General features: G+C 42.9%; 1 protein-coding gene across 34 annotated transcripts in view; it reads left to right on the forward strand.

The window, feature by feature from the left end:
• Nucleotides 1-27,882, forward strand: part of NEDD4L (NEDD4 like E3 ubiquitin protein ligase) — a 342,576-nt gene that overhangs the window by 160,670 nt on the left and 154,024 nt on the right. For 4 of the 34 annotated variants that reach the window (XM_008539563.2, XM_070627751.1, XM_070627760.1 and 1 more), the window contains exon 1: nucleotides 2,354-2,676. The exons of 19 other annotated variants lie outside the window; for them this stretch is intronic. Coding sequence is in view for 1 of the 15 variants with exons in the window: in XM_070627748.1 (XP_070483849.1) it covers nucleotides 1,565-1,587 (23 nt within the window). In the remaining 14 variants the exon portion in view is untranslated. Of the gene's footprint in view, nucleotides 1-1,447; nucleotides 2,286-2,353; nucleotides 2,677-11,978; nucleotides 12,085-27,882 lie in introns of those variants that run through there. 11 more of the 34 variants (XM_008539568.2, XM_070627761.1, XM_070627755.1 and 8 more) reach the window with 9 other exon arrangements.

Genomic DNA, 27,882 nt, shown 5'->3' on the forward strand with positions numbered 1-27,882 from the left:
TGAGTTCCACGGGCTGGGGAGAAAGATGTGGATGTAGACTACTTGGTCAGTAAGTTTATTGTAAATGGAGGTAGTGGAACGAGTTTGAAAGGTCATTTGTAGGATTTTTTTTTTCTTTCTGCCAGAATAAGGTTTTTCTAGGCATTTTTCAAGGCAGAGCCTCAGTAGACAGGGAGGGAGTAAAACATCCTGAAATGAAGTGTTTGGCTGTGGAAGAATGGTGATTAATCAGAAATCTGAATTCTGCCTTCAGTTTTTATATTGATACTTGGAATGAAATGACCGTTAACGTATTAATTTGCTGGGGCTGCCATAACAAAGCACCTCAGACTGCGGGGCTTAAGCAACAGAAGGTTATTTCCTCATGGTTCTGGAGACTGAAAGTCTGAGAACAAGGTGTCAGCAGGGTTGGTTTCTTCTGAGGTCTCTCTCCTTGCTTTGCAGATGGCCATCTTTTCCCTGTGTCTTCACATTGTCTTCCGGCTGTACCTGTCTGTGGCCTAATTTTCTCTTATAAAGACACCAGTCATATTGGCTTAGGGCCCACCCTGATGACCTCGTTTTGGCTTAGTTGCCTCTTTAAAGCCCCTGTCCCCTAAAACAGTCACATTCTGAGGGTACTGGGTGTTAGGACTTCAACCTAAGAATTTTGGGGGACACAATTTAGTCCATAATAGTTGGGTAATATTTGTTGAGAAGTATAGGTACATTTTATCTTAAAGGGAACCAGCAAATTGTTAAATAACATATTGAGCTTGTTTAGGTGTATATATGTATGTGTGTGTATATATATATATATATATATATATATATATATATATATATATTCTGTTTTTTTTTTTTTGAGGAAGATTAGCCCTGAGCTAACTGCTGCCAGTCCTTCTCTTTTTGCTGAGGAAGACTGGCCCTGAGCTAACATCCATGCCCATCTTCCTCTACTTTATATATGGGACACCTACCACAGCATGGCTTTTGCCAAGCGGAGCCATGTCCGCACCTGGGATCTGAACTGGTGAACCCTGGGCCACTGAGAAGTGGAACGTGCACACCTAACCACTGTGCCACCAGCCCGGCCCCTAGGTATATTTTCTTAGACTATATTGTGGTTTTTATTTCTTTAACCCTCCAGACAGTGTGTAAATGTGAAACAGTTTAATTTTATAATTTTAGACATAGTCAAAGAAGATGGAGTTCCTGCTCCTGAATTTAGCCTGTTTACCACTTATCTATCCTCACCTGCTTGATACTAAAGCCTTGAGGTGTTTCTCTTGTTAGTTCGAGAATTCTACTGAAAATGCTTGGCACTCTCAGCCTGTCTGTCTGTGAGGGTGTCTCTGGGGACGGGATTTCCAGTAGTGACCTAGAGTCGACTTTCCCCACCAAGCCGTCAGTGATCCTCCGGCCAGCAGAGGTCGCTGGCGCCGCTGGGGACCTGTTTTGTCGTCCCAGTACCTCTGGGAATCCCAGCCTTTGAGCACCCGTGGGAACTTGAAACTCTAGTTAGAGTTTTTCAGCTGACGTGCCAGGAGCCCTTCCCGGTGAACACAGCACCAAATTTGAGTTAATGCAGAAAGTTAGACTTGTGCTGTAAGTGGGATACTTCCTGTTTCAGCCACACCTGCTGGGGTTGCAGAGTGGGGTTTGACCTGCTTCAAATAAGAGCAGAGAGGCATAGCTTAGTGCCAGTCACAAGCCAGAGAAGGAGCACACGTTTGCCTCGGCCTCGGGAGGTCAGTAAAGGGTGGTCGGATTGGTGAACTGTACCCTCAGCCAGGACACAGTGCTAAAGGGTACCAAGACAGCCTCTGCCTCAGTGCCCTGGATCTGTACCCGAGGGTACCCAGCGGGATCACCTGAAAATGGGCTTGCCCAGCAGGGATGGGGATGGTGCAGTTACAGAGTGGTGGTGCTGTCTCTCATGTGGCACCGAGTCCTCTCTGTTGCTTCTGTTTCCTGTTGTCGTTTGTATCATAGTTATCTTTGTTCTGGCCTTGTTTCCCCTTTGAGACTTCAAGCTCTTTGAGGGGCCAGCAGGTTGTGTCCTCCATCTCGCAGGCAGGAACCAGAGAGAGAAGCTGAGTTCCTTGTGAAGGCTGAAGGACAGACCTCTTCTGCCTGTCTGCCCAGAAAACTCGGATACAGCTTTAAATAAGCAAATAGCCCAGCCCCCGTTACAGTTATTCACAAAACCATGTGCGTGCCGGTTACTGCCCATCCTGTTTGGTAAGCCTTCGGTTCATCTTTCTACCCGTTGAGAAGTGTCATTTGGAGAAGCAGTGCTACAGGTAACTAACTTAGTGTGATGGCGCGGGGTGGCTATTTAAGCTAATGGCTGAGCTGGGTGGAGTTACTTAATCCTTACGGTAGGGGTGGGGCTTGACTCAACTCCTTTTCCACCAACAAGCATTTCTTTCTCCTGTCATTGAAGTGAATCATCGGTATAAGTAGTGAGCTCGGTGCATTCCTCCTCATTTGTGTTAAACTTGCTGGTGGTCCCTCCGTGTTAGCAGAGGTGTGTGCGGGCAGCACTTCACCACAGGGGAAAAAGAAGGCGAGGCCAGGAGCCCAGGGGTCCTGGAGGTAGATTGCCAGCTGTGTTAGTGCAACGCCAGCCCAAGCAGACGCTTCCGGCAGGAGAGGTGGCTTGTTTATTGTGAGCCTTGAGGACAATTATAGGTAAGAACAAAGACGCCACTGTATATTTATTATATGAATGCAAAACGTTGGCACGGAGTTTGATTTTGGTGCAGTACTGTTTTTATATTAGCAGCAGCATTCTAGCACAGACCAAAATTTTCCATTATAAATTACTTCTTTTTGGTGTTCATGGTTAGTTGTAGTTGATCAGTTTCGCTCTCCTTACGTATTATAGACGGGATGGGAGGCAAAGCATGAAACTTGAAAAGAAGTGTGATCTGAATTGTCATTCTCTACTCTTGCTTTCTTATCTCTGTCTGGACTATTTGAGAAAATGTACGCTTTCTATTCCAAAAATGAAAGCACAATGGATACTTTTGTTTTCTCTTTGAAAATAATGGAAAATGTAGACCGCTTAAGTTTATGAATCTTGTTCTCTGATTTAGAAATTGCTGGTTCAGGAGGAAACAATTGTGTTTTTCTTCCTGCTCTGTTTTGGGTCTCTCTTTTCGCTGAGTATTTGACTTAGAAACCTCCCTGGAGAAGAGAGAGACAACAGCTGTACCAGGCTTCAAATGAAATAACATCTTGGGTCATGAAATGGTTTGCTTGGAGAATGATTTATGGTTTATATCTGAATTGTTGGTTGGTAGTGAGAAAATTTTTCTTCCCCTTAGTATTTGGCTTGCATGACTTATTCTATGTGCATTTCTTCTTCTTATTACTACTATTGCTTTGAGAGAACAGAAATTAAAGTCCAGAACGTACTCAACTGAATTTTTCCTTGAGGTTTTGTTGTTATTTTCCCACCCTTACTACTCATACGTATGAATATACATTATGATTAACACGTGATTTTTGTTTCTTGACTGTGTCATTTGATGTTGATTCATAAACTGTTAGTTGACTAGTTAGTGTATGTCTGTATCTTGCTAAAATAAGTTTGGGTGCAGGCCACACCTTTATATGAATGTGCTAGGTTACTTGCAAAAAAGTTTTCCTAATGTTAAATGTTGCTTAAGATCGATGGAATTCTAAGACAATAAAAATGTAACGGCAATGTGAAATGGCGAAGCCTGTAGTGAAATCTGAGTTATTTTTTAATAAAGGACTTTATTTCACATTGAGAAGTATGTTGTTTACTTGTGTTTGAGTTACCTTGTGCCAGTCGAAGAAAACAAGCAACTAAACTATAAGAGAAGAAGGAATTCAAAGAACTTATGGGGTATTGCATTTTTTTCCCCCTAACATCTGTGAGAAGGACAAGGTGAACTTTCATTCTGATGGGAATTTGAGTAAGATGATGGTGAAATCAAGAAAAGAGGAAGAAGAAATATTTTCTATTTAATTAGGAGAAAAGAAATGGGAGCGATTCTCACCGATGTTATGGGGTTTTTTAAATTAAAAAGTGGTTTTTTTGGAGTCTTGTATTGCAACTAAATGTTGATTTAAAACATTCTCTTGTCATTATGGAATATAACGAAAAGATATAAAATGAAGGCAGGAACGGAATGACAGGAATTCGCCACTTGAGTATAAAAATGTTCTCCTCAAGTGGTTAGTTTGGTGGGTGTGTAGACGCTGGAGAGTGTGTATACTTACTGACAACATCTTAGAGGTAGTTGATAAAACAGAGGCTTTTGTGATTGTGAGGGTTGTGTTGCGGGGGAGGGTTGTTTTGATTTTTTGTATTTCATTCCTGGCAATGTTCCATCAGTCTGTACTTCGGGCTTTTCCAAATCAGTTTTCAAGGTGGGCTCATTTACCTATCATTTTGTTCACTTTGGCGGAAGTCTGTCCCTCCTTGTGATTTCCTTCCTTGTGCATTTTGAGTTAACGATGACTTAAGATGCCAGCGATGAAGAGAATGGGCAGGCTTGTGGCGAGCCTGCTGGTCTCTCGCCTTAGATCCCACAGGCTTCTGAGGTCATTCACCTTCAGGGCGATGGCCGAAGCACGTGTTGTCGTGTGTTCTCAGAATCTGTCCCAACTGTGTTCTCAGTGCCTCTGAATTCCACCGAGGGTCACTTGGCACACCTTCACCTACAGTAAATATTTGTGCTCCCTCCGTGCTTGGCCTCGTTTTCTTGGTATCCAGGTAGGCAGGAGCACAGGTGGGCAGCTCCCGAGTGCGATCCCGTCCACCAGCCAGGACTTGTGGGTCAGGCCTGGGTGAGACCCCCAGCTGCCCTCCTGACACCAAAGGGGCCTTTGTTTCTGACTCCTCTGAAGGCCTGAGGGATCGATCTAGAGACTCCCTCCTGCCCTGCTGTTGTTGCCAAAATAATCACGGGACCTTAGGTAATCATGAGCTGTACTCCCTCAGCTGAGACATATGTGAGCTATTTATTCATCTTAGAAGTAGTTACTGGAAGAAAGGGTAAAATTCCAGCTCCTGCTTGACATCATCTCTGAAAAGAAAGGATTGACTTTCTTCTCCTAGAAAATGGAAGACTCAGTGGAAATTTTTGGAACAGCCCCTGAGACGTGTGACGTATCACCACCTCCCAGAGGCGGTGAACAGTGTCCCTTCAGACTAAGTGGAAACACAGAGACGGTAGATTCAAGTGGGATAAATGGAGTTTAATAGAAATGCATAAAAAAGCACCGCTTGAAATGATGCAGGCCGTCTTGCTCACTTCTCTATTACTCATTGGGGCCGCTGCAGGTGAGCAGCTCAGATGCCATTATAAACCCTCCTCTGACTCAGGTCGGTGACTGGAAACCCTGTCACATTACAAAGGGCATTTGGTCATGGATCTTGAGCAGAGGCTGTGTGGAGTCCTGGGGCTGTGATTTTCTGGAGCATTTGCCGGTGCTGGGATTCACATCTTCAGCTCAGCTAACAGGGTTGAGGAGATTATTTTGGCTAAGGTCTGCCATGCTAAGTAGACAGCCTTGAGACTCAAGGAAACTTCTAGCTTCTTTAAAAGAAATGGCGTGGTAGGCCTGAGGGCATTTTAATATATTCCGCTTTTTCTTTCTTGCCCTGTTGTATTGAGGTTGTATAATTGTATCCAAGGTTAATCAGTGAGTAATTTATCTGAAAGAGATTTTTTTTCTCTTTGGACCCTGTCCTGTCTGGTATTACATTTGTGTGCCTATATATTTTAATTCATTGACAAGGCTATTTATGATACTTGTAATGCCTTGTTCGTTACGTGAAAATAATTTATCCTCTGATTATTCTTTTCATATGTCAGTTACCAAATGTTAATTATCTTTATGTTGGACACCGAGGGGTACCTCTTTTTCGCTTACGCTTGGTAGTTTTTGTTGACCTAAAATTCTTTTAAGGTTGATTTTTTTTCCCTTCTCTTATTCTTGTTTTCACTGGATTGATTTTATTTTTAAATATGTACTTTAACAGTCCTTACGCATTGGGCTGAGTGAGGATGGCGATCAAGGACAATTAAGACTTAATTGATTTGTAAGATTAGTGAGAGTGGGAAAATATGTCCCCTAATTTTGTTAGCTGGTTAAAAAAAGTTAATTTTCTTTTCAGTTCTTTGTTCATTAATGGGAGGCCACACACCAAGGGTGAAGTAGTTTTCCTCGTGCGTGTGCCAGTGGAACTCGGTTTCTGAAGAAAATAAAGAATTTAATGGTTAGAGAGATTATGTAAGATGACAGATGATGTGTGATTATGTCAGAGGGAGAGAGTGAGAATAAGACTGAAGGAGGGCCCTGCCACCTGCGGGAACTGCAAGTTCCGGGAGGTGATGCATTATCCCGCTGTGCAGGGATTGCCATTAAAATTCGATTTTGAGCGTGACACAGGATGGAAAGCTTTGATGACAAAGCCGCCTCTTAGTTTAGCAATAACTAGTTTAAGAATAAGACCCACCACCTCCACTGTAAGATTCAGCAGTGCACTTCTGGGCGGCGCCGTCCCCTCTGCCCCACCCTGGGCAGGTCTCTGCACCTGCCCCGAGCCCGAGGCCGCCCCAGCCTCCTGCTGATGCCTAATCCGAGGTGTTACACGCATCATGATTAAATTGCCCTTTTGTTGTGTTGGTGCACATGTATGTCTGGCTCTGCTTCTTTTTTTAGGAGAGGGGAGAAGAGTGGACAGAGAACAAAACAAAAAGCAATTCATGAGCTCCCAGATTAAGAGTGCATTTAGATTCTAAATAGCCTCCCAATGTTGAGGTGAAACTCATTCATTTGTTCAACAAATATGCACTGAACCTCTCAAGGGGCCACTCAGGATCTGGGTGCTGGGGAGGCCAAGGTAAACAGGAGAGCCCAAGTGCCCATCAGTGTCCCGGCCAGAGGGCTGCATAGCCATCTGCGGCCACCTGCCTCCCCATCAGCAGGGAGCCTCATGGGGGAGACTGATAATACCCAAGTGGACGAGTCTTGTAATTGGAGGTGGTTTGAGGGGCTATACAGAAACAAAATCAGGAGAAAGTAATAACGATTGCATGGGTGGGTGAGCTTTTTTCCTTCTGCATGGTTCCTCCTCACATGTTCCAGTATGGCTGTTTACAGTTAGTATGGAAGTTGTGGCCAACACTGGGATAGTGGTTAGAAAACTCGCTTTAAAAAAATCCTTTAAAACATCATTCCCATGGAAAGCTATACATTATTGTGCCTAGAAGAGTAAATGGTCATTGATCCTGGAGCAAATGAAGAGAGATTTCCTGGAAAAAATACTTTCATTCATTGGACATGCCTCAAGTATCATCTCCTCTAGTCCATTTTGGAAACTAGGGACATCCACGGCTAGGGAGTAGCCTCAGAATGGATGAATTCTGCCCTCTAAGAGGTGTGGCAGCCTGGATACAGAGGCCCAAGGCTGAACTTACAGCTGTACCGTTGACATGACATGAGTTTTGTCGTTTGTCAAATGGAGTTGTGAGGTTAGGTGACCTCCAATATTGAGCGCTCACTTTTTTTCCATGTCAAGATTTATCAGAGCAACCTGTGGCACCAAACCTTCTAAGTTGTTACGAGTTTGAAACTATAGGATAAATATTGAGAGGGAAGGGTGACTGTGAAGCCATGCCGAGCAGTACACTGATGAGACATGGTCCAAACCTCCTGATCTTCTTAACCCAGGTTCGCAGAGAATGACTTAAGGCATTCTGAGTTTGTCAGGTCACCAGGGCCATGAGTTCCTGTGCTGTGCTTGGGGGCAGGGGAGGCCCGTGGGACATATTGTGGTCTACGTCATTGCTTGGGACAACTGCAGCTCACCAGTTGCTAAAGGTAAAGGGTATGGAGGCCTGGCCACTGTTGGGTGAGACTGGCTGGTGGAGATCATGACATCTGGTTATTCCCAGTTGCAGGTGGCAGCGCTAGAAAACAAACCCGAGTATGTCTTACTGCAGAGTGTGGCCCTCAATTACGTTGCTGTCACCCTACATCGAGTAAACTGAGGCAGCTGTAAACTGAGAAGAAAGAAATCCTCTCTTTCTCAAATGTGCAACTGTTACATTTTTGTGAGGGTCTTCCCTCCAGTTAACAATTTCTCCTTTCCTCCAAGTAGTTGTTCAAAGTCAGTTTCACACAGGTCCTGTGACCATCCTATTAAAACTGCAGCCATCGCCTCCCTCCCTCGTCCTACTGTCAGTCCTCTTTGTCTGCTGTGTTTCTTCCCTCTTTAGAATTTGTCATTTTCTAACGCTATTCTTTCCTGCTTTATTCTGTGCTACCTGGCTCCCCCTGCTAGAGTGTGTAAGCCCCACCAAGGTCAGGAGGTTACAGTGTTTCTTCGTTGGTGTATCTTAGGTGCTAGACCTGAGGTAGGTCCTCAGTGAATACTTGTTGAGAGAAGGAATGGGAGAGGAAGCCAGACCCTGGAGCCTTCGGAGAGTCTGAAGGGAGGCTCCTTGTGGTCTTATCATCCTCACTGGGGTCAGTTGGAGGCCGTGGTTTCTTCTGAGTTGTCAGTCCTTTGAGGTGAGTTGTCTGTGGTCACCGCGCCCCACCTTTATGCATTAGTAGAATGGAATTGGCTGCATGGCTGTCACCACTTTGAGGTGAAAGTCTAAATTCCAGACTTTCTCACATGCTTTTTCTGAGGATTGGGATTTGAGCTCCCTGGCTTCTGGTGTATAAAGAAGTCTGTCCACAGGGGACTAGCTCTGTGAAGCTCCTTACAAGCTATTCATCGACGTAGCAAATGTTTTACCCATTGTGGGTTTTTCCTACCTAATTGCCACTGTGGTTTTCAGCGTGCTGCAGTTACACGTTCCACTGTGGTTTTACTTAGCCTTAATCCTTTATTAATTGCCTCTCGTTCGAACTCCCTAAGAGCAGATTATCCTCTACTTTCAGCTTCTGCTCCATTACTATTGGATTTCTTTGTTTCGGTCATGACATGAGAAAAATAACCAAGAAATTGCAAATGAGGCTGTTTTATTTCCATCCACTTTATTCCTCTTTTAGCAGTACTATAGTTTAAAATAATAGAAATGGCCATTTCACAGCATGTGAATTCTACATGTTCCATGATATAGACAGTGATATTTTCCAGTATCTTTCTAGCACAGAGCTCGCGATTTACCCATTCCACCTCTCCTCCATGCCCCTAACCTGCCCTTGGGCCATCACCATACCCTGTAAAGCAGTTACTTGTTGCAGACCTACTGTGTAGCTGGAATGTCATAGACACAAGTGACCAAGACATGACCCTGTTCATAAGGAGCTTCCAGACCAGTAACAATAATGGATACATAAGTAAATGATTGCTGTACTGGTAGGCTTCTGCCAACAGGAGTGGGGTTTGGGGTTAGGAAATCAACTCAAAGACAGTTGAGCTGGTCTTTAAGGTTGAGTGAGGGTCACATGGAGGCAAAGTGGGGTCCAGGGCATTTCCAGCAGAGGAAAAAGCATGATGTGCTCAGAGAACTAAAGTCGCCCCCCTTGGCTAAATGTGTGAGGCACAGGGAAGATGGCATTGAAGGGGCAGGCAGAGGCCAGAGTTGGGCAGACTGTGTATGCGCTGTAGTCTGGACTTTATCTGTGAGATTACAGAGAACCAATTCAGAGCGGGTGATTCCCATGTGTTTGGCTGGGGCAATTGGGTTAATATTTGGCTTTATTAACAAGATGTGGAGTAGAGGAGATTAGGGCTTGTTGTGAATTTCATCCATGAGATACCTAATCACTGAGGATGGGATGCCCAGAAAGTTCCTCCGTTTGTTGCCTGTTGCTCAGGCCTGGGGTCTTGGCTGGAGTCCTGACTTGGCCATCACTTAGCAGTTAATAATCATGGAGGAGGAGGGTATGCCTGCGGAGAGGGGAGTGTGAGCCCACTCAGGGAGTGTTGCCAAGTGAAAAGAAGCCAAAGATGAAGCCTGGAGGGCACATCAGCGTGTAACTTTGTATTTCTCAGCTCTGGGCATCCACGTCTGAGCTCTTTCTGTCGCAGTCAATGCGCTCTTCCACATCTGCAGCTGTCTCCTGAATGAGCTGTATCCTCATCTCCTTTAGAGCCTCACTACACCCACTGGCAGTGTCACCTGGGAGCTTGTTAGAAATGGAAATTCTTGGGGCTCCCTTCACACCTCCCCAATCAGAATCTGCATTTTAACAGAATCCTCAGGTGATTACAGTGCACAGTGAAGTGTCAGAAGCCCTGCTGTGGAACCTCTTTACCAATCACAGAAGAGCAGGGGAGGTTTTCCTTCTTTTGTGCTCTCTACAGGGCCTACTTACCTTTTAAAATTTCCTCAAAATTACGGACTATGGAATGTATAGAGTGTAAATCTCATTAGCAGTTAGTAAATGGTATTTGGCTAGAACACATAGTTGTGCCCATACTCACCGTTCTCGCATTCAGATCGCATGTGTCTGGGTTGGGTTTTGTGTTCCCTTACAAGGAGCCCCGCTGCTCCCTGAACGTTACTTGCTGAGATCTCAGACTGCTTTTTCAGTCTGGTTACTGAATGATATTCCTGCAGAATGGGGGTGCGCATATGCACGTTCACCTTGCTGGGGGTAACCTATCTCACATTCCTCCCAATGACCTGGCCTCACTTTGTGGTGACACGTGCTGCACCCACCACTGGCATTTATTTGATATAATGATGATCGCTGTTCAATAGTATCTCAATCCAAGTCAGCTGCACAACATTTTTAAGTTAATTACAATGAATCTTTTCTCTATCGTGTGCCTTGATTAAGGGCTGAGAGTTGAGTCTTGGGCTGGCCCGGGGGCGCAGCGGTTAAGTTCACACACGTTCCGCTTTGGTGGCCCAGTGTTCGCTGGTTCGGATCCCCGGTGCAGGCATGGCACTGCTTGGCAAGCCATGCTGTGGTAGGCATCCCACATACAAAGTAGAGGGAGATGGGCACGGATGTTAGCTCAGGGCCAGTCTTCCTCAGCAAAAAGAGGAGGATTGGCAGCAGATGTTAGCTCAGGGCTAATCTTCCTCAAAAAAAAAAAAAAAAAGTGTTGGGTGTGTGAAAATTCACATCTATATTGAGGCTTATGCATCTTTATTTTGAAATGAAACCTTTTCGGGGTTGGAGGAAAAATCAACAGACTACAAAAGCATGGCAACTGACACCAAGAACTTACACAATTGGAATAAAAATGTATAATGATTCATAACTAGCTAGTGGTCCATATTTTAGTAGGAATTCCCTTTCCAGTGTGTTTCTAGAATTAACTGTTTTGTTACTTTCTCCCTAAGTTAAGTCTTCAGACATTAACATTTCTGTGTCCTTGAAATTCAAATATTTAAGTTTCTCATGTAGAGAAAGTGTATGTCAGTTCTGTAAGTCAGTTGATTAAAGTTTTGCTTTTAGTTAATCAAAAGTGGCTCATGATGTTAGTTTTTGGTATCAGGTACTATTATTGCTGAGATGAGATTCACTGTGAAACTCCTCCCGCCCCCATTTTGTTGTTTCTTGGAGTATATTTGAGCTTGTCACTCAGGACACTCTAGGAAATGACCTTGTGGCTCCCACATTGTGGAAACGTGAAGAAAGTGAAGCAAGTTTAAGAAAAAGCTTTATGTGGAAAATACATTCCGTATCTAGTTGATCATTATCAGGTGTGAGATAAACTGAGCATTCCACATTTTGGCAACTCGGGCAAGACAATGTTTCCAAATGTGTGTCCCTGGGAAGAACTTACCCTATCCTAATGATGTGTAGGAAGCCAACCAACCAAAAAATACTTATGAGGACTTGTTCTGTGGAAAATGCTGACGAGCCTAACATAGATAGTGGCCTTACATGATGCATGGCTAGTTTAAGAGAATTAAGATTTGCGTACTTGAAAAAGGACAAATAACGCAGAAGGGCACATGAGTCAGTGGCAAAGGAGTGGTCTAAACAATGTGACTGTAGGAATGCAGAGCATGGAGAGGCTGGTTATCATAGGTGGTTTGTTCTGGGAAGAGGAGGAGGAGGACCTGCAGCTGCTCTGAGCCTGGAAGGATCCAGGATTTCCACAGGAGTGAGACTGGGAAACATAAAGAATCACCCGTAAGTGAGTATGCACCATGGGAAGTGGGCTGAAAACTTGGAAGACAGTAGATTGGCGTATTAGGAGAATCAAGGAGAGGAGGCTGATGTTGACAAATGGCTTCACTGGATTCTGCACTTATTGCCTAGTAGCAATTCTTATGCATAGGGCAAAAGTAAACGAGGATCCTGTGTTCTGTTTCAGTGTAATAGAGGTCTGACCTCCACAGTTATTATGGGAAAGGTGCATTTTATTCTATGTAAATTCTCTTAATCTCTCCTGTTGGCTCTTGTCCCTTGGCTTTTTAATGCTTTCTTCTTCATGGTTGTGAGGTCAGGGAGAAGCATATATACCCATAAAACAAAGTCATCTGGTAGCATAAACCTTCATGCTCAAACACACACCCTTTTGAGCTGGGGGTGGTGTGGGTAGGAACAGTCCTTACTAATAATTATGGAACCTATCCGAGGCTCACTTTAGAAGTCTCATCTAACACAGGAACTTAAGGGAAGATTTTTAAATATCTGAACACGAGGAAAAATCTCCAGCGTGTATCCAGCTTTGGGGATGTGTATGGGGCTCTGGTGCTCACACTGGTGAGGAGCAGGTCAACCAAGATTTTTAATGCAGATGAAGGCTTCATTTCTTCTATGAACTCCTTTTCTTCTTGACAATCTATGGGTGCAAGAAGTCCCAATGTGAGTACCCACCATGTATTTATCTACCTAATTGGGAAAAAGATGTGTGCCCTACAACATTCACCTTCTTGCTCCCATTGGGGTGGGGCATTACCATAATCTAGGCCTCTTTCTGTTGATTATAGTTTTCTTCCTGTGGTAAGACTGTGAAGCATAATTGTTTTTGCCTCTCTTTTAAAATCCTGTTTTAAAAAGCCTTGTGGTAGAGAGAGTAGAGAGGTCAAGTATCTGGTGGTTTGTTTGCATGTTTAACAGCCTTGAAGATAAAACTTTTAAATTCTTCTGCAAATTATTTATCTAAGAGTTGAGGGGATGCTTTGGTTTCCCTGAGGAATTCTGGGATTTCACAGGCAGTTCTTTGTATTTTTGAAAATAGTCTGAATGTGGTTGGCAGGGTGGCATTAGGAGTTAATGTATTTTAAGTATTGGTTTGCAACTTAGTAAAAGGTCCATAAACCTTTGTCTGCAGTTTGAAAATCCAAAGAGCCCTGGAAACTGAGAACATATTTGTAGGTTTGTAGGAAACTCATTTCATAGCAAAACCTGACCTGAAGGGACTTGAGAATATTTCTGGTTTTGTGTAGAACTTAATGCCAACATTCATACATATTGCTACAGATAGTAACATTTGATTATGAGTCCTGCCCCAAGCCCCTACTGAGAATGTTACCTAATAATTGGGATAGTCAGAATCACCTAAAATGAGAAAAAAGTCAGAGTTCTGTAACACATTTGGCCCCAAGGGTTTCCAATAGAGGCTGGTTTAGCAGAGTATTATTTCCCAGGCTGTGGTAACAAAGTGCCTGTGGTTCTTCATTACTGTGAGTCTGTCTTTGTGTCCAGATTTCTGCTCTTATAAGGATACCAGTCATTATGGATTAGGGCTCACCCCAATGACCTCATTTTAACTCGATTACTTCGGTAAAGACCCTGTTTCCTAATAAGGTTTTGTTCTGAGGCTCTGGGGCTAGGACCCCAACATATCTTTCTCGGGGGACATGAGTGTTTAGCCCATAACACAGGGACTTGTTTAAGATGAGCTGCTCTGTTCCTTCTGTGTTCAGGCTGGTGCCAAGATCAAAACCTTTACCTCATGGCTTTCCTCGTGCCCTGGCAGCTGCTTCACCGAATGAATATCACTCGTGGGGGCTGCCTATGGAGAGTTTAGAAGCTGCCACATCTCATGTTAACCCCATGTGAAAGAGGAATCCTTTCCCGTCAGAGAATCCTCCCTGTGAGAAGAAAGATTCTTCCAGTGAGAACTGGACCGGTCTTTGGGGTTAGCTCCTGACGTGTGTCTGGCACCACTGTCACTCCCACCCCTGAGACGTCTAGAATGTTCCTACATATGTTAAAGGAAGGATTGTACAGAAAGTGTTGAGTGCTTGGCTCACGATGAACACTCTGGTGTAGAGAGGTTGATATTTATGTGCATAGGAAGCGTTTACTCCTGGATGTAACTGTCCTTGGATTCCCTCTCCCCACCCCCCCCACTTCCCCTGTCTGCCCACAAAAATTGGCCCTGCGAGGCCCGCTCTCAGCATGGTTGTTATTTACTAATCTGCATGGTGTCTCCTTCAGATCGGCCTCTGTTCCTGAGCACCAAGCACACGGGGTCTCAGCAGTGTTCATTTCTGTGATGTGGAGGGGTGCTTAATACCCCGAGTGCTGTCTTTAGTCCCAGCATCCCGGAGTGTGCTGTGACAGCAGAAGTAAAAGGCAAGCTGTGCTCTGGGAACTGATGACTCTTCCAGAGTTAATTAAAAGCACCTTCTTTCCTCTGTTGCGTTAATAAAGGCTGAATTCCCTGAGTAGTTCTCTGTCGTAGAATTTGCCCTCTTTTCTAGTCAGGCACAGCTCAGTGTCGATTCCCCCTTGGCGTCAAGTTCAGAGTTCCTCTGCTTGACCAGCAGTAGTTCCTTTGGATCATAAGGGCATGGGTGGGGCTAGCCAAGGAAGAGACTCAGTGTTAGAGTGACGACTTTTGAAGTCTGTTCCCATGCTTGGTGATAGCAGTGCAGTATTTTTCAAGCTTAGATATTTTTTTTGGCTGTTTTTTAGGCTGCTGACTTGATAAATTGGGTGTCCAGGGAGCTAATTTATGAAAAATGAAATATAATTAAGCAATTAAGAGCGTATCTTTGAATTTTTGTTTTATGAAGTTTGAGTTGGGTTGACTCTCCTTTTCTGACCGTGAAGACAGTAGAGGAGCAGATGTCAGTATCCCCACCAGACTCAAGTCCAAACAAACAAGCTGACTGAGGTGATCATATCTCAGAATTTTCCTCCTTGCTTTATTTCCTTTAGAACTGAATTCCTGATAGGCTTGTCTTATTACAGGGTTCATGTAACTCTTCTCTCATTAGACAAAAGTTTTTTTTTTAAATAGGCAAGAACCGACTTGCCTTTGCTCTCTTCCTTCTCCCTGACCCCCGTTGAAATAAACAAGAAGTGGTGCCAACTGGTAAATTATAATTACAGGCAGACCTTGTAGGTTGCCCTTCCCAGTAAACATGAGCAGTGTCAAGCAGCCAGGGTGAGCCCACCAGGAGAGGCAGAGTCCTTAACTTCCAGTAGAGATGAAGCCGTACCCTCCTCTACCCCCTCAGGAGTGACTGGATAGTGAGATGGGAATACTGAATTGAAAGAGCTCATTGTGCTGGATCCTGGAGAAAAAGAGGAAAAGATGGAGTCTCAGGGGTTCCCCGAGTGGAGTGCTCACACAGGCAACTTGTTAGAAATGTAGATTATCAGGTTCTCCCTGAGATCTGAATTGGCAACTCTGGGCTTGGAGCCCAGCAGTCTGTTTTGATCAGTGCTCCAGGTGATTAAAGGTTGAGAACCTCTGCTCTAAGAATTCCTGATCTTCGGGCCTTCCACAGTGACCATCATGGTGGTGTCATGTGCTAGAATCAACATGTCTGCACGGACAACAGAGTCCTCTTCTTAGAACACACAGAACAGAGGGCGTAAATCGGTATTCTAAACTGTTCTAGTTAATCATTACTGTGGGCAAATGCCATCAGAATGTAGGTACTGCCAAGTGAGAGCAAGAGTGAAGCCCTCATTAGGTACCTGGAAAAAGGTGAGGAGTTGACTGTTTTCAGGAGGGGCCGTCTTGAGACAGGTACAGAGTCACTGATGGGGAATATTAGCATGTTTCCAGGATAAATCTCACCAACCTCATAATTTCTTATAGGATTAGTATTCTCTGTGATGCAGTTTCCTATGTGGTGACTTTGCTTGTGCCTGGCGCAGATTGCCTTCTCTGGCCTGGATAGTCAGTAGAGCAAATTTCCTGTCTGTTACTGACAGAGTATAAAATATTGCTTAAATAGTAAACTTGGACTATATGGTTTTCAAAGAACTTCTTTGGGAATGATTTAGCATTTAGACCCACAGTCATTTAGGATCCACAGAACTTGTAAGACTCAAACCTATTGTCAAGCAGCCCAGAGTTTTCTTGTCAGCAGGGCCCTGAAGGAAAATATTTGGGAGAGGATATGGTTCTCCTCTCTGATGGTTAAATGGGAGAGTGCACTGTTTCTTGATAGCCGTTTATGTATGTTATTAATAACACATTTGGCCCCCTACCATTTTACTTCTTTGAAGTTGTAGAAGTTTATTATCCTTTGTGCAAAGCAATTTACATAAACATTTACCAGCTAATAACACTTCCTTCTGTAGGCAGAAATTAATTCTGTGGGGCATTTGGTAAGTGAATGTACAAGTATGTTAGAGATAGACAAGTATGTTAGAGATAGATCGGTCTTTGAAAATTTTCCTTACGGCTTTTGGGTTACATTAATTATTTCAGTTAAATAAGTAGGATATCTACTTAAATAGTTAAGATCAGTGAAGGCTGATAATAGAATTTAATTGTGTGATAAATTTGAAAGTTATGCCTATCTTATACTGTGTCTGTATTGTCGTATTACCCATTGGTAACCATGTCTGGGATTGTGGTGGGAGATAGTGGGGAAATGGTTCACTGTATAGGTTTTTGTTCAACCAGAGCTTTTAAGGAATTTTTAAAGTTGATGTAACGTGAACTTGAGCTCTACGTATTTTTGTTGTAAGTGTGTGCATACTCCTATGATTATAGTTATCCAGAGCCCTTAGATGAGGGATCCCATGGATTTGGGTTATTACCTACTACTTTATGCTGGGCTTAGTCCTGGGCAGGTAACAAACATGACTACTCAAGTAAAGGTTGAAGAAAATAATTAAAAGTACCTTTGAACTATCATATGGCAATTTGGAATTAATGATATATGTAATTGCATTTACTATAGTGGTCTCATGTGGCTGAAGATTTCCATCATGTTTATTGCCTATTAAGAGACAATACCACTATGCTACTTCAGGAGTGACCCAGATAGTTTTAACTTTGTTGTACCCTTTCTAATCTGAGAAAGCCATGTCTTTTTATCTCTAGATGAATTATTTTGGGTTGTTTACTTAGAATAGGCAGTAAACCCCCTCTAAACTTTCTAAACACTCTCAGGTTGTTGACAACTCCCTGTATGCATGCATGTGGTTTGTGAGTATGTGCATGTGCTCATGCATTCCTGAATTATATTTTCAGAAGATAACACTTTTGTGCAAAGTCTCATCTGATCACTTTGAAAAAGTGATAATTTCTCTCACAAGTACACAGATTTGAATTGCTCCCTGCCTAAGATGTGCATGGGGGACAACACTTGAGGCCTTTGACAGAGTGGATTTTTAGAACCCCCTCAAGGGGTAGTAAAGGAGATGCTGTGTGTTGACACTGTAATTAAACATGACTTCGTTGGCATGGGCCCCGTAAAGAGATGTGTGCTGTTGCAGCGATGATGAAGCATACTTCACCAACAGAATGTTTAACATAGATTCTAAGACACACTCCACTTAGTGTGTTTATGTAGCTTTTTTTAAGGCTCTTTGAGACGTCTTAGCCTGTTACTTGAAAAGGAAGGTGGTTGTTAAATCAGAGATTGATGTTAAGGTTGCAAATGCCATTTTGCTCTGTCTACTTGATTGGCACATACATGATCTTTCTAACTTGAATTTTCTAGTTACTGCCATTTGTTTGGGACCACTCCCAGTGGGAGCTCAACCAGGGGGCTGGCCATAAGGACCAGCTGTGTCACCTTTCAGTCTCAACATCTCAGCTAAATAGTGATATCGTTATCATTTAATAGTGACATCTTTATCATTTGGAATATAGAGAGAAATGAAGAAAAAATCACTCATGGTCTCATTAAGGCAGGAGTAAACCCTATTTTATAGTTTAGTGTATTTATAATGCACTAGTTTTATTTGGTTCAATAGCTATGATAATATACAATTTTTTTTACTTTCTTTTTAAACAAAGCACGGGCAACTACATCAAGTTCTTCATTAATACCATTTTAATGGCAACATCACATTTCGTGTGTGCACAGTAGGTATCAGGACATCATCTTTTCGTCATTCACGAGTTGGGGATAGTAAAATCCTCCCGGCCAGGGTTCCTCCAGGGATTAAAAATGGTGTATACGTAAGGCACGAAGCACAACGCTTTGCACTCAGAAAGTGCTTAACGAATGATACTGGAAGTTATTACCTCTGTTCCTAAGGTTTTCCCTGCATTTCAGATCATGTTAGAGTAATCATAAAAATTTATGAGCTGGGCTGGCCTGGTGGCATAGTGGTTAAGCTCACACGCTCCACTTCAGCAGCCCAGGTTCGCAAGTTCAGATCCTGGATGCAGACCTACACACCACTCATCAAGCCATGCCGTGGAGGCATCCCACATACAAAACAGAGGAAGATGGGCGCAGATGTTAGCTCCGGGCCAGTTTTCCTCAGCAAAAAGAGGAAGATTGGCAACAGATGTTAGCTCAAGGCCAATCTTCCTCCCCCCCCCCCCCCAAAAAGAGCTTTTTTGAGTTCTCAATATATACAGCCAACTGCCATAAAAGGCAGCATCTGCATTATATGCACTCACTCGTGTCTGACTTTGGTTTCTCTGGAAACCAAAGGAGTAGACAGCCTCTTTGAGGGCAGCATCTGTGTCTATTTACCTCTGTCGTCCCCCTTGTGCCCCGCCTTTGATCTCCCCCTTTGGTTCCCACGCAGTCCTTTGCACGTTGTGGACTCTCAATGACTATTTGAGGAATTAATTACTAAACAGTTTCTGAAAAGGGAGCAGTTTTTGTTTCTTCTTTCCCTTATGGCTTGTTGTCTCTCTTGGCTCTATTAAAGCATTAAGAGCATAAAAGAAAGAGGTGTTTGCTTACCCTCTGGTAGTTGCACGCATATGGGGAAAATACATAATAGAATATGCCAGAATTGAAGGCAACTCACAACTATCACTTTTTTTGGTGGCTGTATGAATGTTTCACTAATTTATAGGTGAAACTTTACGTAGCAGTGATGCCACTGAACATTATTTTCACTCTCAGATGATAAAACACTGGTTTTGCACAAACTTTCTTTTAGCTTAAATATTTTCATGGGCTGCTGCAAATCTGCATAGATATAATCAGAACTGTGTATATGTGTGTTAGAGAGATGCACATGTAGATGTCCCCTGCAACTATGACCCAAGGTTGGGACCCCCGAGTGACCACTTGTAAATGGCATGGGACAAGGAGAGTCATTCCAGACTAGAGATTTCAAGACTCGGTGATTGGGAAGGGTTTGGGATAGGAGTAAACCACTAGTTGCTCCAAACAACAAAATTATAACTGAAGCATCTAAAAGTGTATTTTTTTTTAGCAGCTTTACAGAATGTGACTAAACTGTAAGGTTTTAATGCCTCTTTTACCTGCTTAGGACCAAAACAAGAATGCATTTGTCTGTAAACTGACTGACTCATTGCTTTCTTGCATTTGTTGAAAGACTGTACATATTTAAGAGTGAGTAACTCATTGCCAGTATTGGTGACGAGTGATGTATTTCAAAGTATACTTCATGCTTTTCGCTAAATCTCAAGGGCTAGAATGTATGTGGATATTCTTTAAAAAATCATCAGTAGGCATCCATTTAAGGCAGTTTTCAGGGTAGAAAAAATATTCGAAGCCATCTTGGGTTTGTTATTGAGGTGTAGGCTAGCCATGAAATTACAGAGTTCAGTGCCTCATTGAAAAGTATGTTCTAGTTGAAGTATATATGTAACTATTATTTTCATAACTTTTCTTATACTTATAAAAGCAGCACTTGTTCACAGTAGATGATTTAGGGGAAAAAAACCCACAAAGAAAATAAACAAAATTTGTAAACTTATCTAGAGAGAACAACTTAACTTTAGCTATGTTTTTCTCAATTACTTTCATATATATAGAATTAGTCACATTTTTAGGTTTTGTCTGTTCCTTAATGGTACCATAAGTATTTTCTCCCATTTTAAAATATTCTTTGAAAACATGATTTTAATGGTTTATAATTTTCTTAGCACATGATTATAGCATAATTTATTTAATCGTTTCTCTCTTGGATTGGAAAGTTGCTTCTAATTTTTTCTTATTATATATGATGCTGAAATGAGTATCTTTTGCACATAAATATTTGCCTGCATCTCTGATTATGTCTTTGGGATTAATCCTTAGAAATAGATTTGTTGAATCAATGGTATCAACTCTGAATGCTTTTGATACCTCCTGCCAGGTTGCTTCCCAAAAAACTTGTAATAATTTCTTTTCAGTAGTAGAGTATTAAAATGTTTGCCTCTTATTAGAAAGTTTTAACTTTTTTCTGTCTTTGACAATTTGTTACATAAAAACTTTGATTTCAATGTTATTGCATTATTCATGTGTTTTATTTCTTCTCACACTTTCTAGGTAATATTTTTCCTCATTGTTTTGTAAGTGTTATTTCTTTGTTACAGACGTCAGTAATTTATGTAACCCTGACTATAATAGTAAAACTGGAGAGGAATGAGGAAACCTTTAACAAAACAGATTTTTCAATGAAACTTTCTCTCAGTTAGCCATGTCTTAGTGTGTCAGATACATCAGGTAGTCAAAATAAATTTGATCTCTTGTACTGTGTAATATGTTTCATTAGCCGTCTGCTCTTGGCTAATAGGGAACAAAGGCATAATCCTTGTACAGGCTGTTCCAGTAGCATATTGAGCAACTTTTTACGGGAAAAAATTATTGCTTCCTTCAGATTGTGGTTGTGGTGCTCCTGTAGGAGGGAAAAATGGCTGAAAAATGAAGACGTTTCTCATTGTTCTTCTGATATCCTGGTATCTTGGAAGGACACCTTTGTAGCTGGCGGACAAGACACTGTCATTCCAACCTGGCTGCAGTCTGAACGTAATCCACCTTGAGTGCTTTGCCCACTGGAGGCAACTCTGCCCTCCCTCTGCCTCTCCTTTGATTCTGATAAAAATGAGTGAGCAGTCAGTCCAAAAGGACTGGCCTTTGCTCATTCCTGTTTGTCGTGGGATGTTTCACTGAGTCAAATGGAGAGGGTCAAGCATCACCCCATTAATGACACATCTGGACTAACTGTTCTTGTTCAGTGTGTGCAGGAGGTTGAGCAATGGGCAAACCCAGCAAGTCTTATTTTCACCTCTGCCTGAGAAATGATCTCGTCTGCACCGTTTCTGCTTCACAATGATGAAGGTGGAATGAGAAGCATCTCTGAATTCCTTAAACCTAGTTGAGATCAATGCAGGCTTGAGGAACCAGGATCTTCAGCACTGGGTTCCGTGTTGAGAATGAATGAAACAAGAACAGTAAAGCTCTTCTCTCAGCAGTTTTGCAAAGTCAGGATGGATTTTTGACCAAGGTTTCTTGGTGAGATCTCATGAGAGAGCAGGTATTTGTGGATTTTTTTCTTGACCATCTTGGCATCTGTTAGACTCTTAAGATTTCTTTCCAGTTAATAGGATCTGTCTTGTAGCTGTTGGCTTCTAGCAGAGTTTCTGGTTTGTGTCATGTGTTCAAGATAGGGTGATGTCACCCTTCTATTTTTTTTTCCCTCAAAAGTAATCTTTTGTGTGCAGGTGAGATGGCTTGTTTGTGAGTGAACAGCTCGAATCTCCCAGGTAGTTTTTCTTCTGGACATTATATACTGAGTAAAAAATAGGGAGGAACCTAAAGATCCTTCAGGATGCATTTTATGGTTTGTCCAATCTAGACATGTCAATTTGGAGGCCAAGTCTAGCTTTCAGACTTCTAGTTTAAATAGCATTAAATCATTAGGATTCTCTAATGGCAGACCATTAGCATTTGATATGCCTTTGTAGACTTACATACAAATGCCTCATCATGGACATGGAGCAAAAGATTCCAGGGCCTCCTGTGTAATGACCTAAAACATCAAGAGAGCCCTGTAAAAGGACCTTGGTTATAAAGGCAAGACCCTAGCAGTGCCTTGGAATTCATGGTCTTCTCTCGGAATGGTAAGAGCTTCCTTGTCAGTGGGTGCATCCTGCTCTTCTGTGGGTGACATTGCTGCTCCAGTAAGGGATTAAAGCCCCAATACCATTTTGTAGCTTGAGACTGCAGTCATCCAGGCCTGAGAGTTGCAGGTTGGCATGGATGCCCCTCTTCTAACCTCCTCACGACATTCAGTTAGCCACCCAGTTCTTTCGAGTACACCTTTGGGCATGCTCCCAGTCCTTTCTTTTTGATCCTTGCTACCTCTGTGTTTAGACTTTTCTCACTCTTTGGTGCAGAAGCCTTCCAGCTGGTCTCCTTGCCTGCTGGTTCATCTCCTTGCTGTGAATCTGATCCAGAATCTTCCCTATTGAGATAATCTGATGATGATGATGATGGTAGCGGTGGCAGTGGCAGCTAACATTTATTGAGTACTTACTATGTGTCAGGCATTATTGTAATTTCAGTCTTCCTAACAGCCTGCCTTATAAAAGGAAGTAGTGCTATTATCCCCATCACATAGATGGTGAAACTGAGGCACAAAGGCACTATATGAGTTTTCCAAAGTCAAACAGCTACAAATAGGGAGAGACAGGATTGAGCCCCGGCAATGACAGCCAGCTCTGTAGTTGCACATAGTGCTCCTTGTGATTTGAGCCAGGCTCCTTCTCCAGCTGCCTTTTCTCCCCAAACCCCACAGGCTGCAGCTATGCCAGACACCCTGTCGCTGGACCTTTGCTTATGCTCTTCCCTCTGTCTGGAGAACTCTCACCTTCTTGGCCTCACAGATTCCTCTCTGGCTGGGGTGCCCAGATGGACCAGTGCATAGAAACCACCTGAGATGTTTGATAAATGCAGATTCCCAGGTCCTAACCCTAGAGATCCTGATCTAGCAGGCCTGGGGTGGGGCCAGGCACCCGATTACAGGTGACTCTGGCGTGCACGTGGTCAGGAACTGCTGCTGCTGTGGAGTGTTGTATTCCAGGGTGCTTGGCATACACTGCGTCACAGTCCTTGCTTTGCTTCTCTGTGCCCCATTCACATGGGGCAGGCACAGGGTCTTCTATTTCTGGTGATTGTCTCCTTGCCTGGAATATAGTAGGCACTCAATAAGTAGAATGTTTGAATCCTAATATCAGTTTGTTGTCTCCTTTTAAAGTCTGAAAAGAAAGGTGTGATACCTAAACAGCTTCACTATGCAGAGAAAACAAAAGGTTTGCAAAACAGAATTTTTCTTGTAATCCACAAAGCATGGAGCTTCTCAGAGAGTAATGCTAATGCTAGCCCTGAGTTGTACTGAACACAGCCACCAGGACAGGAACTAGTTGCCAACAGTGAATTCTGGTGAGCTTTGCTATAAATAAGATTAGCAGTTTGATCATCTCCACCAGATCCCCGTGGGGCTTCCACACAGTATGAATCATGAGGAAGCATAGAATACTTAGTGTGCTGTGTTTGGCCTACACCCAGTTTGTAATATGAAGTAATCGGTGTCAAATCAGATCAGCAGTCACAGCAGAGGTTGGGGGTCAAAAGGAGCAACAGAGAACCTCAAAAGTCTCACAAGAGAGGAAAGAACAGAATCACAATTACAGCGGCTGTCATTTATAGGGCCCTTGTACTGTGTGTTTGGTGCTGAACTGGGTACTGATATTAATACGTAATTTTCTCTGATCCTTGTGGTTTGCCCTCTGAGTTAGGAGTTGTCATTCCCAGCTCACTCATGAACTGTCTGAAGGTGAGTGGTTAAGTGCCTGAAAGTCACTCAGAGGGTTGGTGAAGCTGAGGTTTGAGACTCCAGTGGAAACGGTCAGGGGCATCGAATGAGAAGCGCCGGCAGAGGAGGGAGGGATGGTCTTCTTGCCTGCATCCCTCCGTGCCCCGCCTGTTCTGTTGTGCGTTGTTATAAAAATGTTATGTATTAACTGTTGACAACAACAAAAGAATCTTCAACAGTGTATAAGGGAGTCTCATGAAAACCAGAAATCTCTAGCCTGCAGCTGTTTACCCTGTGTCTACTCCCATGGCAGGAGCTGCTTGTGTATCTTTCCTAAACTTTCTGGTGGTCTGGAGGGGCGGGGGGCATTGGTAAATCTTAAACATAGCTAACCTTTGACCTCAGGACTCAGCTAACCTTTTACAGCAAAGGTCTGGAATGTGTTGAGGACCGGAGAGGTAGAGCTTCAGAGGGCTCATGTGGAGTCACTGTGAACAAAGTCTCTGGCAACTGAATTCTTCCTTTCACCACTCCAGCAGAGCGTCGTGGTCAGAAGTGAAGACTGTCAGGGGCTAAAACAACACACGAGGGTTTGAGAAGAAGCTTAGTGGTGAGCTTTGGCGTTCCTCAGCCTTGCCCCAGGCAAGCATCACACACATCCCTTTTGTTTTGGTTGTTGCTTAGGTGATTTATTTTTGATACCTGGTAGGTAAGTTGGTTAGAAGCTGGTGACATGTATAGGAAAATGTCAGCCCCGTGATGCTCAAGAGTGGTTTTCATACTCAAAACTGTGGGCTGCACCCTTTATACTCTGATGGAGAAAACCTCAGGGTGGAGTTTAGGGTCTTATTCCCTCTTCCTCTTAAAGAGTCTCTTTAGGAAGTCAGTCTGTGTTTACTAAGGAGGAGCTGGGCTAGTATTATGAATGATGAGAAGTGAGTTTGAATTTTCTGAGCTTCAGAATATTCTTACTAAAAGGGATCATCCAGTCTGATGACTTTAAAACTTTGTTACAGAACTCTGTCCAAAGAAGTTCTAACATAGAAACCAGATACATAAAACAGATTAAGGTGTTATCCTGTAGTTATCCTGAGAGAGTTACGAGGACTAAGGCTCTGTAGAGTCTGCATTTTGAAAACAGTGATTTGGTTCAACTCCTTTATTTTGGATGTACGAAAACTGGGGTTCAGCATATTAAAGTGACTTGTCCGACGTCATATGGCTAATTAACTGGAATGTTGAGAAAAGGATAAGATCTTCCCCAAAGGTAGACACTTAGCCTGGGTGTCTTGTTCCTCCTCCAGACTCTGCTACAACGGCAAAGACAAAATTAGGTCATAATAGCAGTCACGGTACAAAATGCTGTCCAACTTGGCAGAATTTTAGGAACTCCTAGACATTTCTTCTCGCCAGCTCTGTTGGTGGTCAGCGGTAGCATATTGTAGCAAGACCGTATCGCAGGCACTCGGAGAGGCAGATTCTGGAGCAAGCAAGCCTGCCTCTGTCATTTCCCGTCTCCCCTACTTGTAAGTTTAACCTTGGGCAAGCTCCTTGATTTCTCTGTCTCATTTTCTCATCTGAAAAATGTGCCAACTTCATAAGTTTGAGGTGAGGATCAATGAGATACTCGGTTCCAGTATCTCGGGTGTGCCAGGTGAGGACTGGGTGCTTTAATGGGGGCTGGGTGCCAGGCTTGTGGTAATGGTGACGGTAATGGTGGTGCTGGTGCCAGTTGCTAATAGTTGAGGTAGTATTGATCACTGTTTAGGCTGCCCTGGCACCTTCCTGCTCATTTTCTGATGCTCAGTGCCCTTGCCTATATCTCAGCATTGTCCTCCAGCATTCACCTGGCTGAAATGGGAAAATGCCATCATCCTCACTCAGGTGGGCTAAGTTGGGCCATTGATAAATGTCCATTTATGACCTTTCTTGATTTCATCCCTTTTTTGTTGCCCTCTCCTTTCCCCAGCTCGCTAGCACTCGTGTCTGCTCCTAACAGGGTCCTTGGAATGTGGTTGGTGCTCAGTAAACATTCGTTGATGTGAATGGTGCTGCTGTACCATCGAGAAGGGAGGAAGAACTTGAGACCAATCTGGGCTCCCCTTCTCCACCCCCTTGAACTTGCACCCTACTGTCCTTTCACTGACTCCCACACCTTGGCCTTTGGTTCTCTCTTCGCACTGAATTCTGTTCCCGAAGTTTCTTGATTGATCTTTCATGTAGACACCCTAGTACCCACCTCTACCTGGATGAGCACTACAGACGTGCCCAGACATGCCTGCCTTGTTACAGCTGGGAGACGCTGTCCCAGACTGAGACCCCACTCTTGACCCCCAACTGTGTGTGTCACTTACTATGAACTATTCAGGGGATACAAGCCAAGGTAAATAAATGATTAGTAGAAGACTCTGCATGTTCTGTTAAAGTGAGTGCTTAGCTCTTTATTGCAGTTTTATAATAGGCAGCAATCATGATAGCTGAGGGACATGAAAACGAGATGACAGTCAGCAGAGTTTATGGCGTTCTATAATGTGAGATTGTGTGTGTGCGCGTCCGTGCATGCACCTCCATGGCATACTGGGAGCCTGGTCTTGAGATAACAGAGATATCAGGCCTTGAGCTTTTTTTAGCAACAGCTTGGTGGCTGGAAATAGAAAGTTTCTATAGCTAAAAAATACTCTTTTCAAATAGCGTCTAGAACAGTGGTTCTCAGAGTGTAGTTCCTGGATTGAGAGCAGCAGCATCTCTGGGAATTTGTTAGAGATGCAAATTCTAGGGTCCTACCTCAGTCCTGCTAGATCTTTGGGGGTTTTGGGGGCTGGGGGCCAGCAATCTGTTTTAACTATCCCCACCCACCCCCAGGCAATTCTGATATGCTAAATGGTGAGAACCACTGACCTAGAAACTGACTCCTGATTCATCACCCACACCGGGGCTCTGAGGAGGAAGGTGCTCTTGTGGTCTTTAGACCTAGGTTAGGTTCTGGCTCTTGATATCTTTATTCTGAGGCTGAGGCTGTCCAGATAAGAAGTAGGTCTATCTGGTTAGATATTGCTTAATCAAAGAACATCTGTAGTTTATGGATAAGAGGCAAAGTATTAATTAATACCTTCTTCTAAACCAGAATGTTAAAATTAAAATATTTACTCAGAATATAACTGAGCAAATTCTGTTGCTGTTTTTCTCTTTTTTAAGGAGATATATTGTAGCTTCCATTAAGATGCATTTTATGGGTAGTAAATACTATATATATATATCTATCTCTATACCAACAATATTTTTCATTGACCTTTGACTTCTGTTTTTTGGGTATTGAGTATAGTCCAGTTACTACCAAGTTTTTAATTTTATCATACCTTTCTCTTTCCTTAAAAGATTTCATGGCAGATTTATTGAGATACTAAATAAAAATCAGTATAGTCTTAAGCATTATATGATACCCTGTAATCTTTGGAAATATCCTGGAAGTTGCAAAATAAGGGTAACAGTCATGGTAAAGCCACTAAAGGATAATGCTCAAATTGGATAGAAATAAATCGTCACCTATAGATAATTAGATGAGTGAAAATTTGGGGATTTGAATACGTGAGTGTCCTTTTCTGTGATTTTCAGAATCTCAAATGTGAAATGGAAGAACCTGGATCCCAAATTCTTAGACAGTTATTAGGTTGACTGGATTTGAGCTATCCTAAGGTTAGGAACACCAGAACATGTGAGTGGATTTACCAAAGTCTTAGTAGATAGTCTACGTTAAGTAATCCTTTCAGTACACTTCTTGCTAAAAGATTTTAGTTTCCCAAAGAAATAATAGGAACTCTAGGACTGGTAGTCAAGAAACCTGAAGTTTAATCTAGACCTTACTGAAATCTGTAACTTTGGGCAAATCTCTCTTGATTTCCTGGGCTTTAATTTTTCATTTTTGTTTTTGTTATAATCTGTAAAATGATGGTCTTTGGTTTAGATGAACTATGTGTTACTGCCACTAAAAGGAAAGTAATTTTTACCTACATAGTGGAAATCAGAATATAAATAAGATGAAAACTA

This window comes from Equus przewalskii, chromosome 7, assembly GCF_037783145.1.
Source record: "Equus przewalskii isolate Varuska chromosome 7, EquPr2, whole genome shotgun sequence".
NCBI lineage: Eukaryota > Metazoa > Chordata > Mammalia > Perissodactyla > Equidae > Equus > Equus przewalskii.